Source organism: Trichomycterus rosablanca, chromosome 11, assembly GCF_030014385.1.
Source record: "Trichomycterus rosablanca isolate fTriRos1 chromosome 11, fTriRos1.hap1, whole genome shotgun sequence".
NCBI lineage: Eukaryota > Metazoa > Chordata > Actinopteri > Siluriformes > Trichomycteridae > Trichomycterus > Trichomycterus rosablanca.
The window spans coordinates 9,214,720-9,231,895 of NC_085998.1; the positions used below are offsets into that span (position 1 = coordinate 9,214,720).

At 41.4% G+C, this 17,176-nt stretch overlaps 2 protein-coding genes across 2 annotated transcripts in view; both read right to left on the reverse strand.

Annotated features, from left to right (window-relative positions):
- Positions 1-2,549: 2,549 nt before the first annotated feature.
- Positions 2,550-4,436, reverse strand: LOC134323158 (uncharacterized). The gene is made up of 2 exons (XM_063004588.1): positions 3,664-4,436; positions 2,550-3,011 (listed from the first exon to the last, which is right to left on the reverse strand). Exons 1-2 carry the CDS (start codon positions 4,213-4,215, stop codon positions 2,688-2,690), a joined length of 876 nt encoding a protein of 291 aa, XP_062860658.1. The 5' UTR covers positions 4,216-4,436; the 3' UTR covers positions 2,550-2,687.
- A 5,541-nt stretch (positions 4,437-9,977) lies between these two features.
- sipa1l3 (signal-induced proliferation-associated 1 like 3) overlaps positions 9,978-17,176 on the reverse strand; it is a 41,061-nt gene continuing 33,862 nt past the window's right edge. Inside the window, exons 13-20 of the mRNA XM_063004422.1 lie at positions 16,627-17,066; positions 15,439-15,666; positions 14,832-14,997; positions 14,308-14,503; positions 13,034-13,183; positions 12,713-12,863; positions 11,997-12,078; positions 9,978-10,908 (exon numbers count right to left, since the gene is read on the reverse strand). Of these exons, the coding sequence (XP_062860492.1) occupies positions 10,765-10,908; positions 11,997-12,078; positions 12,713-12,863; positions 13,034-13,183; positions 14,308-14,503; positions 14,832-14,997; positions 15,439-15,666; positions 16,627-17,066 (1,557 nt within the window). The 3' untranslated portion in view covers positions 9,978-10,764. The remainder of the gene's footprint in view (positions 10,909-11,996; positions 12,079-12,712; positions 12,864-13,033; positions 13,184-14,307; positions 14,504-14,831; positions 14,998-15,438; positions 15,667-16,626; positions 17,067-17,176) is intronic.

Below are 17,176 nucleotides of genomic sequence, written 5' to 3' on the forward strand. Positions count from 1 at the left end.
AATGAGATAACACGGGTAGAGATGACTCTCAGTTATGAGGAACTGACCAAAATGTACAGTGACCTGAAGCCGACACCAAAAAAAGTGGCAAAAATGTTAAAGTTTCCGAAAGAAATGACAACAAAGCAAGCAGAAGTTGCCACACACTTAAAACGATACATCAGAGAACTTGATGAAAACAAGCTTGGAAAATTTTTGAGGTTCTGCACAGGCTCTGATTTAGTGGTGTCGGATGTTATTGAGGTGGAGTTCATTGTCCAGAGCAATTTCACAAGGAGGCCTATTGGACGTACATGTGGGATGCTCATACATCTCTCTGAGAGCTATGATCATTTTCCTGACTTCCGCTCTGAATTTAATGCTGTTCTGGAGAGCAACATCTGGGTGATGGACATTGTGTAGTAATAACATGTCAAAAGCTTTTTCTTTGGACCGGGATGTCCTAATTTTAAACATAGATTGTATTGACGCATATACACATAAGTGATATTCTGTGCAGCAAGTATGCATGTTTGCATTCTTGCTGCACATAATATTGCTTGTGTGTATATGCGTCAATACAAACTATGTTTAAAATTAAGACATCCCGGTCCAAAGAAAAAGCTTTTGACATGTCCTACAAACAGAAAATGTAATTTTATGCAAACATTTTATGTTGGATGATGTTGTTATTGCATAATTACATACATACAGTGTATCACAAAAGTGAGTACACCCCTCACATTTCTGCAAATATTTGATTATATCTTTTCATGGGACAACACTATAGAAATAAAACTTGGATATAACTTAGAGTAGTCAGTGTACAACTTGTATAGCAGTGTAGATTTACTGTCTTCTGAAAATAACTCAACACACAGCCATTAATGTCTAAATAGCTGGCAACATAAGTGAGTACACCCCACAGTGAACATGTCCAAATTGTGCCCAAAGTCTCAATATTTTGTGTGACCACCATTATTATCCAGCACTGCCTTAACCCTCCTGGGCATGGAATTCACCAGAGCTGCACAGGTTGCTACTGGAATCCTCTTCCACTCCTCCATGATGACATCACGGAGCTGGTGGATGTTAGACACCTTGAACTCCTCCACCTTCCACTTGAGGATGCTCCACAGGTGCTCAATTGGGTTTAGTCCATCACCTTTACCTTCAGCTTCCTCAGCAAGGCAGTTGTCATCTTGGAGGTTGTGTTTGGGGTCGTTATCCTTTTGGAAAACTGCCATGAGGCCCAGTTTTCGAAGGGAGGGGATCATGCTCTGTTTCAGAATGTCACAGTACATGTTGGAATTCATGTTTCCCTCAATGAACTGCAGCTCCCCAGTGCCAGCAACACTCATGCAGCCCAAGACCATGATGCTACCACCACCATGCTTGACTGTAGGCAAGATACAGTTGTCTTGGTACTTCTCACCAGGGCGCCGCCACACATGCTGGACACCATCTGAGCCAAACAAGTTTATCTTGGTCTCGTCAGACCACAGGGCATTCCAGTAATCCATGTTCTTGGACTGCTTGTCTTCAGCAAACTGTTTGCGGGCTTTCTTGTGCGTCAGCTTCCTTCTGGGATGACGACCATGCAGACCGAGTTGATGCAGTGTGCGGCGTATGGTCTGAGCACTGACAGGCTGACCTCCCACGTCTTCAACCTCTGCAGCAATGCTGGCAGCACTCATGTGTCTATTTTTTAAAGCCAACCTCTGGATATGACGCCGAACACGTGGACTCAACTTCTTTGGTCGACCCTGGCGAAGCCTGTTCCGAGTAGAACCTGTCCTGGAAAACCGCTGTATGACCTTGGCCACCATGCTGTAGCTCAGTTTCAGGGTGTTAGCAATCTTCTTATAGCCCAGGCCATCTTTGTGGAGAGCAACAATTCTATTTCTCACATCCTCAGAGAGTTCTTTGCCATGAGGTGCCATGTTGAATATCCAGTGGTCAGTATGAGAGAATTGTACCCAAAACACCAAATTTAACAGCCCTGCTCCCCATTTACACCTGGGACCTTGACACATTACACCAGGGAGGGACAACGACACATTTGGGCACAATTTGGACATGTTCACTGTGGGGTGTACTCACTTATGTTGCCAGCTATTTAGACATTAATGGCTGTGTGTTGAGTTATTTTCAGAAGACAGTAAATCTACACTGCTATACAAGCTGTACACTGACTACTCTAAGTTATATCCAAGTTTCATGTCTATAGTGTTGTCCCATGAAAAGATATAATAAAATATTTGCAGAAATGTGAGGGGTGTACTCACTTTTGTGATACACTGTACATGTTGTTTGAAAAGTATAGTATGTTCAGTTTGATACAGTATTAAGTTGCAAAATTAATAATAACTACTATAAAAAAACAAAGGACTTGAAAAAGGCAAAAGTTTCTAGGGCATTAGTATATTACTTTTGTATGGAGATTTTTGTTGTTCTCATTTACCCTGTTTTTGCCTTGAATTTTAGTATTAAAAAGTTTGTGTATGTAATACTTGTCTAGCCTGTTCCTTGTCTATAGATAGACACCATATATGTGAAATTATTGAATTTTTATTTTGTCAGATGCATGCATATAAACACATCATTTATTTTAATATAACTACAGACACAATCTATTAGAAAGTAACTTCAGTTCCGAGAACCCACTCATCAGTGGGTCCCCATAGCTGGTGTTGAGAAGCTCAGTTCTAGATATTATCTAGTATTTGATTTCTTAAGAGAATGTACAGTTCAGCTGCATGGTATGCATCAACAGGAGCATCCCAGCCATTTTCATCAATAAGAAGAGCACAGAGCTCAAAGACTGTTTCATCACAGGGGAACTGGGATTTTGGGGTGCATTCCTCTTTGCAAACAGTGACCTCTTCTGGAAGCACATATTTGAGTTTGTCCTCCCCTGCACCATAAATCTGTGGCATACAGTACATTAAAATTGGGCGTCCTCCTGGAATTCCTGGCCTTGACCTTATTTGATGGGAGTTCCATGTCCTCACAACTTCGTCTAGTTCCTCCTGCATGAACATAAATATGTAAAACTTAGTTCAACTACTGTCCCAACAAAAAATATGCACAGAACATTTACCATCAATATATGGGACACTTATGCTTACAAAGCCTGTGTTGAGTCATAAATTTAGTTAAACATATACGTCATTAAAATATTATCAAAACTTTATATTGTCAACATCTTATACCTGGCTTCAATGACCAGTTTACCAAGCACACCTACAATTAGTCACCGTGCCTCGTCTCTTGCTCCACAATTTATCAGCCAACCCCTAACTTGACCATTAGTGGTAAAAGACTGCTGGTACGATGAGATCGCAGCTGATTTGTTGGTAAAGCTATTTTGGTGGTAGAATATTATCATCACAGCAGTGGCACTAACATAGTAGTGTGTTTTGCTGGTACAACTGAATGTGACAGCAATGTTGCTGGACTTTTTTGTAAGTGTGACTTGTGCCTGGAATTGTCTGCCAACAAAATAATACCTTTTGGTGGTGCTATTACATTAATAAATGGTTTAGATTAATAGACAGATTAATTACAGACTATAGCTGTTTCTGATCAAATGTAGTGAAGGTAGCTTAATGAAAACAATCTGGCAATACATAACTGATGAATATAAATACAGAAGGTGTAGCCTGTGGCTATAGAGCCTACCTGAATTAGGTTAAGGAAGCAGAACTGTATCAGATTTCTGTCCAAGAAGTCACCGGAAAAATGTCCATCATCTCTGAGCGTCTGGAAAATGTCCATCCAGAACTGTCCACTTTGTTTACGCAGAATGCCCCACCACGATTCTATGCGTTGGTTTGCCGTGCTGCATCCATAAATGAAACTTCTCTCTCCTGCGTAAGGGTCCGAGTGATTTCTGCGTAAAAACATCTGCATTTCCCTCACATGCCCATTCTCAGTACCTGGATCGGCACGCAGGCGCTGAGGGCAGCCTCCAATGCGCGTTACTGTGCTTATCCAATAACCCGCAATTACTTTTGGGTCGTTATTCGTGTTGTACGCCTCCATCCACATGACATGGCGACTAAATCCGTCAATGCAACCATTTATAGCAATGCCATAAGGCTTTAGTTTATCGTACGAGTCCATATGCCATAAAGCGTTGGGGCCTCGGTTGCAGTACTGGCGACGGCGCAGACGCCGAGCGCGCCGGAGTTGCACTCCTTCGGGATCGATCATTTTGATGATCATTCTCATCGTCTCCTGTGAAACTACAAACCCTCTTCGAACAGCACGGAGATGTAACCACCGATAGCCTTGTAGCCTGCCACTGCCCGCAAGTTCCGCTTCAACAAAAGAGAAGATTTCCTCTAAGTCCGTCTGGTTCTTTCTTCTAAATAAATGCAGTTTACTGCAAATCCGTTTCAGCGTCCTTATGCTAATAACAATCCGGTGCTGTTGTGCCAAGAGATTGAGGATTTCTTTATTCGTAAAACCGATGCGAAAGTATAACTTCACCGAATCATGAACATCACTCATTTTAACACGAGGCGGCTGCTATGGCCATATTATTTCGACTTTAATCTCAGAATAATATCGACTTTAATCTCAGAATAATGTCGACTTTAATCTCAGAATAATGTCGACTTTAATCTCAGAATAATGTCGACTTTAATCTCAGAATAATATCGACTTTAATCTCAGAATAATATCGACTTTAATCTCAGAACAAATAAAAAAAAAATTTTTCTTTAGTGGCCCTAATACGCCGTCGTAGCGTACTAATACGCCGTCGTACCGTCGTACTAATACGCCGTCGTACTATAGCCATAATATTTCAACTTTAATCTCGAAATCATTTCGACTTTAATCTCAAAATCATTTCAACTTTAATCTCAAAATCGAAGTAAACACACACACAGAGTACATGAAAAGAGAAAACAGCTCTAGTCTTCTGCTGTGTACATTCAACCAGTGCTAACAGGCTATGTGCTTGTAACAAAAAGGACAGTCAGTTTAAACAAGATTTATAAACCTTCATATCAGAACACACGCTAACATGTCCTTACCATGTTAGTGTCATTGCAGTGCTGAGAATGATTCACCAACCCAACATCATCTAGTCAGTCGCACCCTATTAACTCCCCGTTTAGTTAATAATTGGTGTACAAAAGGGGTGACAAAGTGTACAGGTGGGAAACAGATACCTGTATGCTCACAAAGTTAATCAGTACAGTAGGTGTAGCTTTTAAAATAATGAATTAATGTACGTACCAGAGAGAGAAATATTTACCATGAGGTCAAAGTGTCAATCTCATTTTTTCATTTTTCTTTTAAGATCCGCTTTATCCTAGTCAGGGTTCACCAGGAAACACTGGCACAAGACAGCAATACATCTGACAGGGTACCAATCAATCACATGGATGCGGCAACACACACACACACACACACACACACACACACACACACACCCACACACCCACACCCACACCCACACACCCACACCCACACCCACACACACACACACCCACACACACACAAAAACCCACTACATGTAGGACAGGAGCACACCCAGGACAAGGAACTAACCAATCACAGGCATGCATGAGCATGTTTTGTAAGGAAGAAGACCTTTAAGTATCTAGAGAAAACCCACACTGATATGCAAAGAACATGCAAATGCTGCTTTGTTGTATCAACTATGTGATGCCATTATTATAAAAGTATTATTCTCATGGCTTTTACTGTTATTTTCAAAAACATGACAGACATGAATCAGAAATAATTTTCATTTATTATTATTTTTTTTTTATAAAATAGTGAAAACATAATTTACATGTATTAAATGTCCCCTCATTACATAAATGAGGTTCCAAGGAGAAACTGAAGGATTCATTAGAACGTAAAAATACACAAGAAATCAGATTTAAGATACAGCAAAACATAATTAAGAATAATGTACAAAGCATCATACTTATATAAAAAAAATCAAAAATCAAACACATTTCTTTCTTTCACTGATAAATGGTTGATGTGTACAACAGAAAAATAAATAATTCAGATTTTAAACATACATTACAGCAAGTTTTAGTCACACTAAAGATTTAAGATTTACCATGAGCAGATTTATCTAGTTGCAGATCAACTGTAATTAACTTACAATATATATATATATATATATATATATATATATAAAAAACATGAAATTAACATTAAAACACCTCCACCTTTCCACGCAAAATAATTAAGACATCTAATGGTGAATATAATAAGTACACAGAGCTTTACAAGGCAGCCAGTGTGTACATTGCTGATGTAGCTTTTTAGAAGACATGGATGATGATGATAATGATGATGATGATAAAGCAGGCTGACTGTTAAAAACATAAACATCACAAGGATAAAAAAAAAAAAAGTAAAATATAATAATGGGTTTTTAAATATAATATTTACCAATAATGGGACATTTAGAGCTGGAATGATTCTATTTAGCTGCAATCCAAACCTGTTTTGATATAACCATTTCCAATCTGATATAAATATAGAACCACGCTGATCTGGTGTGTGTGGGTGAAGCTACTCACTCTAGTTAACTAATTGGAGACAACAAAACATAAACTGCCCTCACATAAATAAATAGAATAAATAATTCAAGTTCGGTAAAGGGCACGAGTCCTGAGAGATGAGACAACGTTTCCAGTTAAATCAAACTGAAGGGGCAGTCTGGGTTTACACACATGGGTGGACAAATCTAACACCACCAGGCTGGTAAATCCTCTAACGTGCTTGAGCATTACTGGTTTTAGTGCCCCTGGACTAAATACCAATATATAAAAATGATGATACTAGAGCTGACAGCATAAAGACTTTCTGCAGTTTTTTGTCATAGTTCATACACCATGTCCTATAGAGATATTCTGCCTTAAATTGCACCATACGCCCTCCAAAGTGTGCACTAGGTGACACCAGCAAGGTGTGCCGCTATACTGAGCAATCCTAGAGGATCAAATATAAAAGCCTTAAAAGTCTACAAAAGGCTTTTTTGTGGTTAATTGAAAGGAAAGTCTCTGGAACTCAGCAGTCTACCAAGTCACTGGTTCCCGGGCAAGAAAGAAGGAAAAACCAATCACAAAATAAGCTCGTCTCTGGCTATTGGGCTAGTGAGTCATCAAGCCCGGATAGAGGTTCTTTGTTTTAGTACTCCACGTCAAGAGTCACATTGCACACCAACGTATTCAGCAGACAAATATCTGATTTTTTTGTTAGATTGTTCTGATATCTGGCATGAGTGTAAAGAGGTCACACTTCAGCATTGTTATTGCACCAACAGGTCTTAAATAAAGCCATGTTACACTGGTGACTGGCTGTATAGATTTTGAATCTCCTCAGTGTAAATATTAATTAAAAAAAATTTGGACTAGGGGCCGTTCAGGTGGCGCAGCGGTAAAGTACGCTAGCGCACCAGAGTTGGGGTTTCGAATACATCGTATTGAATCTCAGCTCTGCCTTTCCGACTGGGCTGGGCGGCAGCATGAACAACGATTGGCTGGGTTCAGGGTCAGAGGGTAAGAAAGTCAAATCATAGGTAACTCATAACTGGTGCAACTGCGGCCCCTGCTGGCTGACTGATGGCGCCTGCACAGGGCTGAGGAATAATGCTGATGGGGGTGTGGCCCTCCATACACAGTGCCCGTCAAGTGTATGAAATATATTTGGTTTATGCATTTTCTCCCCTTTTTCTTTCTTCTTTTTTGTGCGTCCAATTGCCCGATTGCGTCATGCTTCCTCTTCACCAATGCCGATCCCTGCTCTGATTGAGGAGAGCAAAGCTAATCCACGCCCCCTCTGGGCAGCATGCCGTATGCATCTTATCACCTACACTTTGACGAGTGCAGTGCAGCTCAGCGTTGTGTAAGGAGAGACACACCTTGAGAGCACTCTTTTCTCATCTCTGTGCAGGTGCCATCAATCAGCCAGCAGAGGTCGTAAATGCACCAGTCATGAGAGAGAGCCCCCATCCGGCTTAGTCCCACCCATATCTGAACAACAGGCCAATCGTTGTTCGATGTATTCGAGATCCCAGCTCTGGTTCCAGCGTGTGTTTTTACCGCTGCGCCACCTAAGCGGCCCATTACTACAAGCTTTAACCCCGCTGGTGCAACCGGCTCCTGATCTGAGCCGAATAAGCAAATGATAAATGCGGCATGTTCATTGATGAAATGGTCCTGTGTAGTTGGACTGACGTAGCTCTCACCACCGCTATATCAGGAGCTGCCATGAAATAGATGAGACTCCCCGGCTGATAACTGTTATAGACTGAAATCACTGTAAAATATTCTCTCCAAACTGACAAAATGAAAATATTTACATGTAAGAAAAAAAATCGGGCAATAAACAGAGCATGTATGTGTTTGATGAGCAATACTTTAGATTAGAAAATAACACATTACTCACTAATCCAGTTAGTCAAACTGCTAAATGATAAAAGCTTGTAATCTGAGTACAGTGTGGGGGATGAGGAAAAAAATTCACATGTACACAACCCAGACATGAACCTGTCTGTCTTTTGTTTTCTAAACAGTCCTGCCACCTGATAGGCCTTAAGTAGAAAAATAGATTCTGTGTTGAAAGCACCACACTCACAAGAGAAGGCGCTATTGCATCTCATTTGCATACACACATACAGTATTCAGATTCGGCAGATTAGCCGATACGGACACATGCTAGTAATTAGAAACTTGAGATCAGCATGACGGTTACAGGAGCAGTTGTTCTAATTGGTCGTGTCTTTTACAGTGACTAGCTTACAGCAGCGGCGGTGATGCTTTAAACAAAATCAAATGTAAACAATTTTGTCCATTATACCAAATGTAGAGAATCAGATAATGTTTAGTGACAGACTGAGCTTCTCTAGTTTTGCACTCGAGGTTAATGGAGCTAACTTCTAATAACAACATGAAGGGTAATTGCACTTAAATGCTATTTTACAACAGGCTAATTTTGTAGCATGAAAAAGTGCATGATCATTTTAGAAAAAGTCAAACACATTTAAATAAACAGCTTTACATGAATGTGGATACTGCTATACTCTGTTAGTTTTGCTTTGTGTTTTTAGTTTGAAATAAAATTCATTTAGACATATCCAATTTTAAAATGCATAAAAGCAAACATAAAAAAATCTACGTTTGGTTGATCAACTACATTTGGGGTAAAAAAGTTGTGTATGTGTAGGTTAGTTGTCAGACATTTCCTGACTAGAGGTGGGCTGAGATGGGCTGCCTGAATAATTTAGTACAATATAGCATATTAGGAGTTCCCTTGTGATAATTAGTTGAGCTTCCTGATGTATACACTGGTGTAAATATAGATACATACTGAAAAAAATAACAGTGCCAGACCTGCAGTATATTACAACGTGTTACAATATTGCAATGGGGATACGCCCTCTTAGAGCAGAGTGTTACATACCAGTGTACCAAGTGGAGCCAACACTGCCAAAAGTAAGACAAGACTCTTATATGACTTTTTAAAATCTATTAAATTAATATATTTTAGGCACTGAGGTGGCATAGCGGTAAAATATGCCAGCCCGGGGGGATGGGAGGTGCACTCGTCAATGCGATCTCAGTGCCGGTCCCAAGCCTGGATAAATAGGTAGGGTTACGTCAGGAAGTGTGTCCGGCAGTAAAACTTTGCCAAATCAGGCATGCGGAACAAAATGATCTGCTATGGCGACTCCTAAATACAGAAGCAGTCGAAAGAAACAAAAATAAATACATTTTAAAAATGTTATACATAATTTTAGTTGTTTATAGAATTGTTAAAATATAAAACAATTATTTACAAGAACTATTTCGAAACAAATGACTTTAAGAAACCTAACTGCTTATGAAATTAAATCATTAATGAAACCAAATGAGTTTTTGAACAAATGAGAAGCAAAGTCACAAATCAGATGAACTGACAATCATAAATGAAGTGTCAGTGTTAAAAAAAACCTGTTTCTATGCATCACTTTACACAAAGGGTTCTCATGCAGGGCTAACCTTCTGTAGACTGCGTGTCCGCTAACTTTTGGGCAAGCAAACCTAAGTCCGTCTTGTCAACTTTTGACAGCATCAGCTATTTGTGTTCCACTGGCAGTTCTGATCTCAAAACATTGAATAACACGTCACAAGGATAACGTCTTGCATTACATGTACCTGCAATGATTAACGTAATAAAAGCAAACATCCGGGTTTCATAGTTAAATCAGTCCAGAAGAATTGTACCTCACTTCTACAGTACCAGGTTAGTGCTCCACGGTGCTGCATGCTGGGAAGTATAGTCTCAGCACAGAACCTCAGACACTTTCTTTTTGGCTGAAGAGCTGAATGTACAGTAAATAGGCCTCTCTAAATGATACAGTCTCAGTTCAACTGGCTGGAGTTTGGTGTCCGATGCACGCCAACACACGTCCATTAGAAAAATAAAGCAGCAGTGTTGAAAGAGAGTGTGTGCATGCTGCTCAGACTCGGTGTGAGTTCTAAAAATAAAGGTGCACACATTTTTCCCCACTTCTGCTAACAAATCTACACTCCTGAAGTGACTCAAACCTGCTTTTGTTTTGACTCCTCGTATTTTTTTATACCCCTGCTTCCTCTCTTGTATTCTCTCCCTATTTAGGGGCGGGACACTGGAAGAGGCTCACTCTACTTCTTGATGAGATGAAGGGCAGTGTGGGGGCATCTATAGGATCAGCAATCAGCACTCCTGTCCTGTTGCCTCTGATTGAATCTTTCACAGCACACACAGTTACATTAAAGTTCACTTCCTGTCTGTGCTGGAGTTAAGGAGCTGGCTGAACTTGCGAAGCTGCTCACTAGCAGAATGAGATTCCTCCTGTAGACGCTGGTTGTTTTCTTTCAGGTGAGCCATCTCAGCTAGCAGAGCCACCTTATCCTTCTTCTCCTAAGAGATGGAAAGGTGGAAGGAGGAAAAGAGGGTAGAAATGTGAGCTAACACGAGTAAATACACTGAATCTAAGGGTCTGTCCGAAAACCTAGTGAGCTCTCTGCACAGACGCATTTTACATCATCCTACACTCCAGAGAAAAAGGCTGTTCGAATTCTTAGATGACCGAGAATGCTGCCTACCGAGGTTCCTTATTTCGGAGCGATAATCTGACTGAATAACGAGGGAGCATCCGATGCTTCCTTAGCGGTGAAGGCAATCCCAGCATTCAGTGCGGCACAAGTTTTCTCACAAAAAAATGACAAATATGGTGGACAAATGCAGAACAACGAACAAGTTCTTTTCAAATGTAAATAAATTCTCATTGATTTTTTATTTGTATAATGGTGTACAAGTGTTATTTATTTGCACATTCGGGTTCATCAGTGACAGTTTAAACGTTTTGTTTGTTTATTTGGATTTTAACGCCATGTTTTACACTCTTTACTTACATTCATGACAGACACACTGTAGTTACAAGATTCATCAATGTACAAGGTTATATCGATCACAGTCATGGACATTTTAGTGTCTCTAATTCACCTCATGCGCATGTCTTTGGACTGTGGGAGGAAACCGGAGCTCCTGGAGGAAACCCACGCAGACACGGGGAAAACATGCAAACTCCACACAGAAAGGACCTGGACCGCCCCAAAGGACTGAGGCTAACTGTGTAGCTTATTAAGCTAAGACTGTGGTGACGTAATCACCGTAATCGCTGTATAAGTAGTGTGTCTGAATAACCTGCTTTATAAGTTCGAAGTCTTATTAGAATCCTCTCAACTAAGGCAGCTGCCCAGGTAGGCAGCAAGGCAGCTCACTAGGTTTTCGAACAGACCCTAAACCTACATTTTCCACTTATGCCACACTGACCCCTTTTCTGAAACAACAACAAGCATTTTAGAAACAAATCCTATCTGAAATACACTATATGGCTAATAGTACGTGGACAGCTGACCATGAGTTTGTGGCTCACTGATTACATGTCGTTTGATGATACGACCACTGGCTAAGAGCTGAGTGTGAGAAGCAATGCAGGTGCTCACCTTCTCCAGGTCAGTATTCAGCTGTAACAACATGACCTCCAGTTGATACAGCCGACCCGACAGATTGTTTGGAATCTCATCACTAACACACACACACACACAGAAAGAGAGAGGGTAGATCCTAAATTATATGCACTGAAACAAACATAACTGCATGACAAAACCAGTATATTAGTAGTGTGTCTTTTAATCACTCAACAAAAAGGATAGAATTTTCTCACAATCTTTTTGTATCCAATTCCTTACCTGTAACCCCACACTGGACGCTTCTATTCACCTGTCAGAGAGCAGTATTGCCCTACTTGGGAGTCACGCACTCCTATACATGAATCAAATCTATTACTCAGGCTCCTCGAGCAACCAGCTGGAGCAGCAACAAGGAATCTGTTCCATCATCCCCCCTCAGACATACCGACCAGATCAATAGCACAACTTAGATTCAAATTCAAAAGCTTTAGATCTCTGCAGTGGTGGGTTAGCACATTAGACCACTGTAAGGCAGGAGCATCCGTGCACACAAACTTTTGCCTGTTGTTTTGATACTGTTGTCTCATGGGCAGGCACATTACAAGTCCCCAGTTGTTTCATTTCAACTTCCATGCCACTGTAATTACGTTAAGTCCACATTTTAATCACTCAAACCTGACAGCAGATGTTGGGCAGCTTGGATTAGTTCATATTATTCCAGTCATGTTTCCTGTGCAGTATATAATTACCTGCTGATGGTGGGTGTAGTGCGAGGAGTCTGTGGTGCATGGAAGGGAACTGGGCTTAACACAGGTCTCAGATCAGCTCCTCCAGTATGTGGCTCAGACAGCGAGAAGAGAGAAACTGCTCTTTGCACTGTTAAAATAATCACATAACAGTCTTAACACAAGAAAATGTTAACAGTCATCTTCAGCTCTATCACAGATATGGCTGCTTCACTCCAAAGCTTTACACCAGGTTACAGCTGAGGTTGAATTTTTTAGGTACAACTAGATGCTGTTCTGTGTAAATCATACAGTCGCATGCATTCAGTCTCAGACATGTCTCACCCTCAAAGGCCTTCGCAGCATTGACAAGGCTGGACCACTCAAGGCCACTGGCTGTGTCGGGCAGGGGCATTAGGCCAGGGTCGAGCCTACACTGAGAGGGCACTTTATCCCTCACCTCTGTCAGAGACAGCTCTGACGCAGACAATGGCACTATAAACACACACACAAACACACACACAAGATCAGCTTAAAGCTGCTTCCTTGATGGCAAGCTTGAAAAAGAAGGCACTACTTGGCCAAAAGTATGTGGACAACCCTATTAATTATTAAGCTCTGATCTATTTCTAGTGATACAAAATAGATAATATGCTTCTAACATTGTGGCAACAGTTTTAAAAAGGCCTGTTTGACTGCCCCCCTGTGTAAAGTGCCTTAACCTAAGCCACTAGGCACACCTTTAGGATGAATTGGAAAGTCGACCTTCAAGTCCAACATAAGTGCCAAACTTCACAAATGCATTTTTTTATTAACTGGACACACATTTTCACAGACACACTTCAAAGTCTTGTGGAAAACCTTCCCAGAAGAGTGGACCAAGAGTAGGTGACCACATATTTTTGATCTAATAGTGTATGTTTGTGCCCCTTTTCCATTGCACGGTACGCAACAGTACAACACAGTGCATTGGCGTACATACACTATATGGCAAAAAGTATTTGGACACCTGACCATGACCTTTTGGCCATCCCAGTACAAAAACTATGGTACTAAAATAGAGTGGCCTCTAAGTTGTAACAACATTCACTTTTCTGCGAAGGCTTCTTACAAGACTTTGTCTGTGGGGATTTGTACCCTTTCACTCAAAAGAGGATTTGTATGGCTGGCCACTGATGTTGGTCAAAAAAACCCTCAATTGATGTTCCAGTTCATTCCAAAGCTGTTCAGTGGAGTCAGGTATTCAGAGGTCAGAGCTGTGTGTAGGTCACTGGAGTTTCTTTGAACTGAGCTTTTCTTCACGTCTTTATAGATCTTGCCTTGTGGACAGGAGCACATTAATGCCAGAACAGGAAATGTCCTTCCCTAAACTGTTGCTGCAAAGTTGAATGCATAAAAATTCCTTTAATATAATAAATTTATTACACCTGTTAGCAATTGCTGTCGGTTGGAAATAGTAATCAGCACTAAATGTGGGATCACAGATTTAAAAATGTACTGTACCATAGGGTACCGTACAGTGGAAAAGGGGCACTTATGACCACTAGCAGGTGTATGGCATTTGTCTGTTGCTGTTCTGTGCTCCATGACGAGACTGAAGGCAGTTCAGTATTTTATACCTTTCTTATTGGGCTGAAGGGCTCCATGGCTGCTGCTGCTACTGCCGTAGCGACGGGTGGGAAGAGTACTGGTAAAGAGCACGTCTGCTGTCGAGGACTGTCCATCATACACTGGCATGCTGGCAAAGCTGGAGTCTCTCCGTCCACTACACAAACTCTCGTCTGAGAAAGTTCGCTGCAGGGTCTTCCGTGGAGACTGAAACACACACAGACACATGAGTGTGTAGTTCTGTAGCAGTAAAGAGGTTTTAATGTATCTGCAATTGTGTATGGTAGTGCATCCAGCTGGAGGATTTTATTACATATTATGAATTAATCCCTCAAACTGACAGCATTTTTTGGTATTTTTGTGATTCAAACATGGACCATGTAATTTACAAAATGTTACAACATTCCTGACTAAAGTGGAAAAAACCCAGTTTAAAGCCCAGTTCTCCACTGGCACCCCTCCATCCTGCATTCTGGGTTTGTGGGTTATCTGTGTGTCATCTTTCATATACTTTAGGGTGTGTGTTGCTACTCACAGATTCTTGTGGTGGTGTATCTGCAGGTGTGTCCATGATGATTAGTTTTTTCAGATCATCCTCAATGGTGCTTTTTTGGGTTGGGCGACGAGGGGAGCGCAGGTCCCTAAGAGAGGCTCTCAGACGAGGTTGACCAAACACATTCTTACTGGTCAAGTCCACCTGCCTGCACACACAATAAAAGAACACAGGTGTAAAGCCAAACAAACAACTGACCGGCATATTGGTATGCAAAGCTGAGGAAAACATATTGCTGTACTACACGCCTATTAAGCACACCTACAATAGATTCTATGCAGTATGTAGTGTGCAGTTTGGGATGTAATTTTTGGTCTACTACAGACAAGCAGTAGGGTAATTTAGACTGCAAATTACCCAGTGACTGTAAAATACTACATCATTAATTTTCTTTCTTCATTTGCTGCATTGTTTAACTGATAAACACAAAATCCAGCTCTAGAAAATCCTTGTTTTCTTTGAGGGGTACAACTGTATTTAAACACATTTACACACTCTCAGCACTCACTAGTGTGGATGCAAATTTGTATCTGATGGACAGTAAATAAGGCTTTACTTTTCATATAAACACACATACATTTGTTCATACTTGTTGCTGTTGCTATCTGTGCTGCTGGAGGTCGAGGTTGAAGTCATGGTGGCAGTGTTACTCTCCTCCGCTTGCCATGCCATTTGCTTACTTTTACCATAAAAGGTTTTGGGGGCAGAGGTGGACAGTTGGGCCGAGCCCGAAGTGGGTGTAGCTGTAGTGGATCGGAAAGGCCTGTGCTTTTCACCTGCAGAAGGTGTCTTGAAGCCTTGTGGAGTGTAGCAGGATCTGAGTAAACACACACACACATTCAGATTTTATTGATTCCTGACTTATTAGCATCATTTAAAAAGTTATTTAGAATTCATTGTGTATTTAAGTATGTCCTTATGCAACACTGGCACTAGCCAGGTCACCTGGTCACAAGGAAACACTGGAAAACACAAAGTAGGAATACACTGGACAGGGTGCCAATCCATCGCAGGGCTTTAACTACAGAGACATAGCCAATCAAGTCTGTGTAGACAGTTGGCTGATAGAGTTTAAATCTCAGTGGTGGTGGGCTAGCATAAAAGACTGCTGTGCCACCTGAGCGCTGACTGGCCCTGTCTGTAGGTTCCTCTAAGTAATGACAATGATACTTGAATACTCCGACTGCACAGTGAGGGGTGGTAGAGATCCACTTCTGTGCCACTGGTGTCAATAAAATAGTATACATTGTTCACTTTAGACTGGCATCAGCAGAAAGTAGGTTTCATTTACGAGGCATGAAATTATGATCAGGCACGGCTACACAACTGAGCCTTTGAGTGCATAGGGTGCATTTAGGAATCCCTGTTTGTTTTAGCCTTTTAAATGCAGGTGTATGCACACGTAATTTTAATTGCGTTGCTTTACACTTTTGCATTTAATTGGCCCCCTACTTAAAACATCTTCCCGAAACATCAGTGGTAAAACCCATGTGAAGTGGTAAAACCCAACCGTTCAAGCATATATTGTCCTGATGGGTCAGTGAGGGAACTTGGACATACACGAATACTTGAGTACAAATAACAGTAAATAATTGCCATGCGTAGTGCTGATGATAGTCAGGGTTTAGCAGATTACCAGTCTATGTGTAGGGTAGGCACTGATCAAACATGGGCTTCGAGAGCCTGTTATTGAATGGCATGTGGCTCCAGTTGTCTGATCCTCCTCAAATTAGTTGAAGACTATAAAGAGTATCTAGATTTTTACTTTACTACCAACCTGGTTTTTAACCCATCAGTGCTGGATGACCCCGGCGGGAAGGTGCGCGTGAGGTAATTCTTGCTCTGATTGGTCGAGGCTGTAAAAACAGGTGATGACTCTCTCCGGAGTCCCTCCCCTGCCCTGCCTGTGGAGGTGGAGAGCTCATGCAGGCCAGTGTAGGTGGCCGAGGAGTGCAGATTCTTACGAGGGGTGCCGGCGTGACCCCGGCTCTGTTTGCCTGATTTGTTGCCAGTGCTATAATGTGTAGAAGCATCTATTCCACTATCATTGGAGCCCCCTTTCCCCATGGGGTCAGTGTCACAGGGTTCACAGGGGTCAGCGAGAGTACCAGAGACGCCAGCACCTATGGTGTCGAACCAACGGTCGTCACTGTGGCTACTGGAGGCATTACTTGAAAGAGTGTTGCTGCTGGAGTGACTGGAGTACTGTGCCTCGCCCTGAAAAAGACAAAATCGATGAGAGAGGGGTATCGGTCAAACTGAAATATATTTTTTATATATTTTCATCTGAAATGATGTAACTGCTGTACATCTGAGTGTACATGGTA

Excerpts from the sequence above, each read along its gene's own strand:
- LOC134323158 (XM_063004588.1), bottom strand. The coding sequence starts at position 4,215 with ATGAGAATGATCATCAAAATGATCGATCCCGAAGGAGTGCAACTCCGG. Across the intron at positions 3,012-3,663 it reads GCTTCCTTAACCTAATTCAG|GAGGAACTAGACGAAGTTGT; the intron begins GTAGGCTCTATA and ends ATGTTCATGCAG.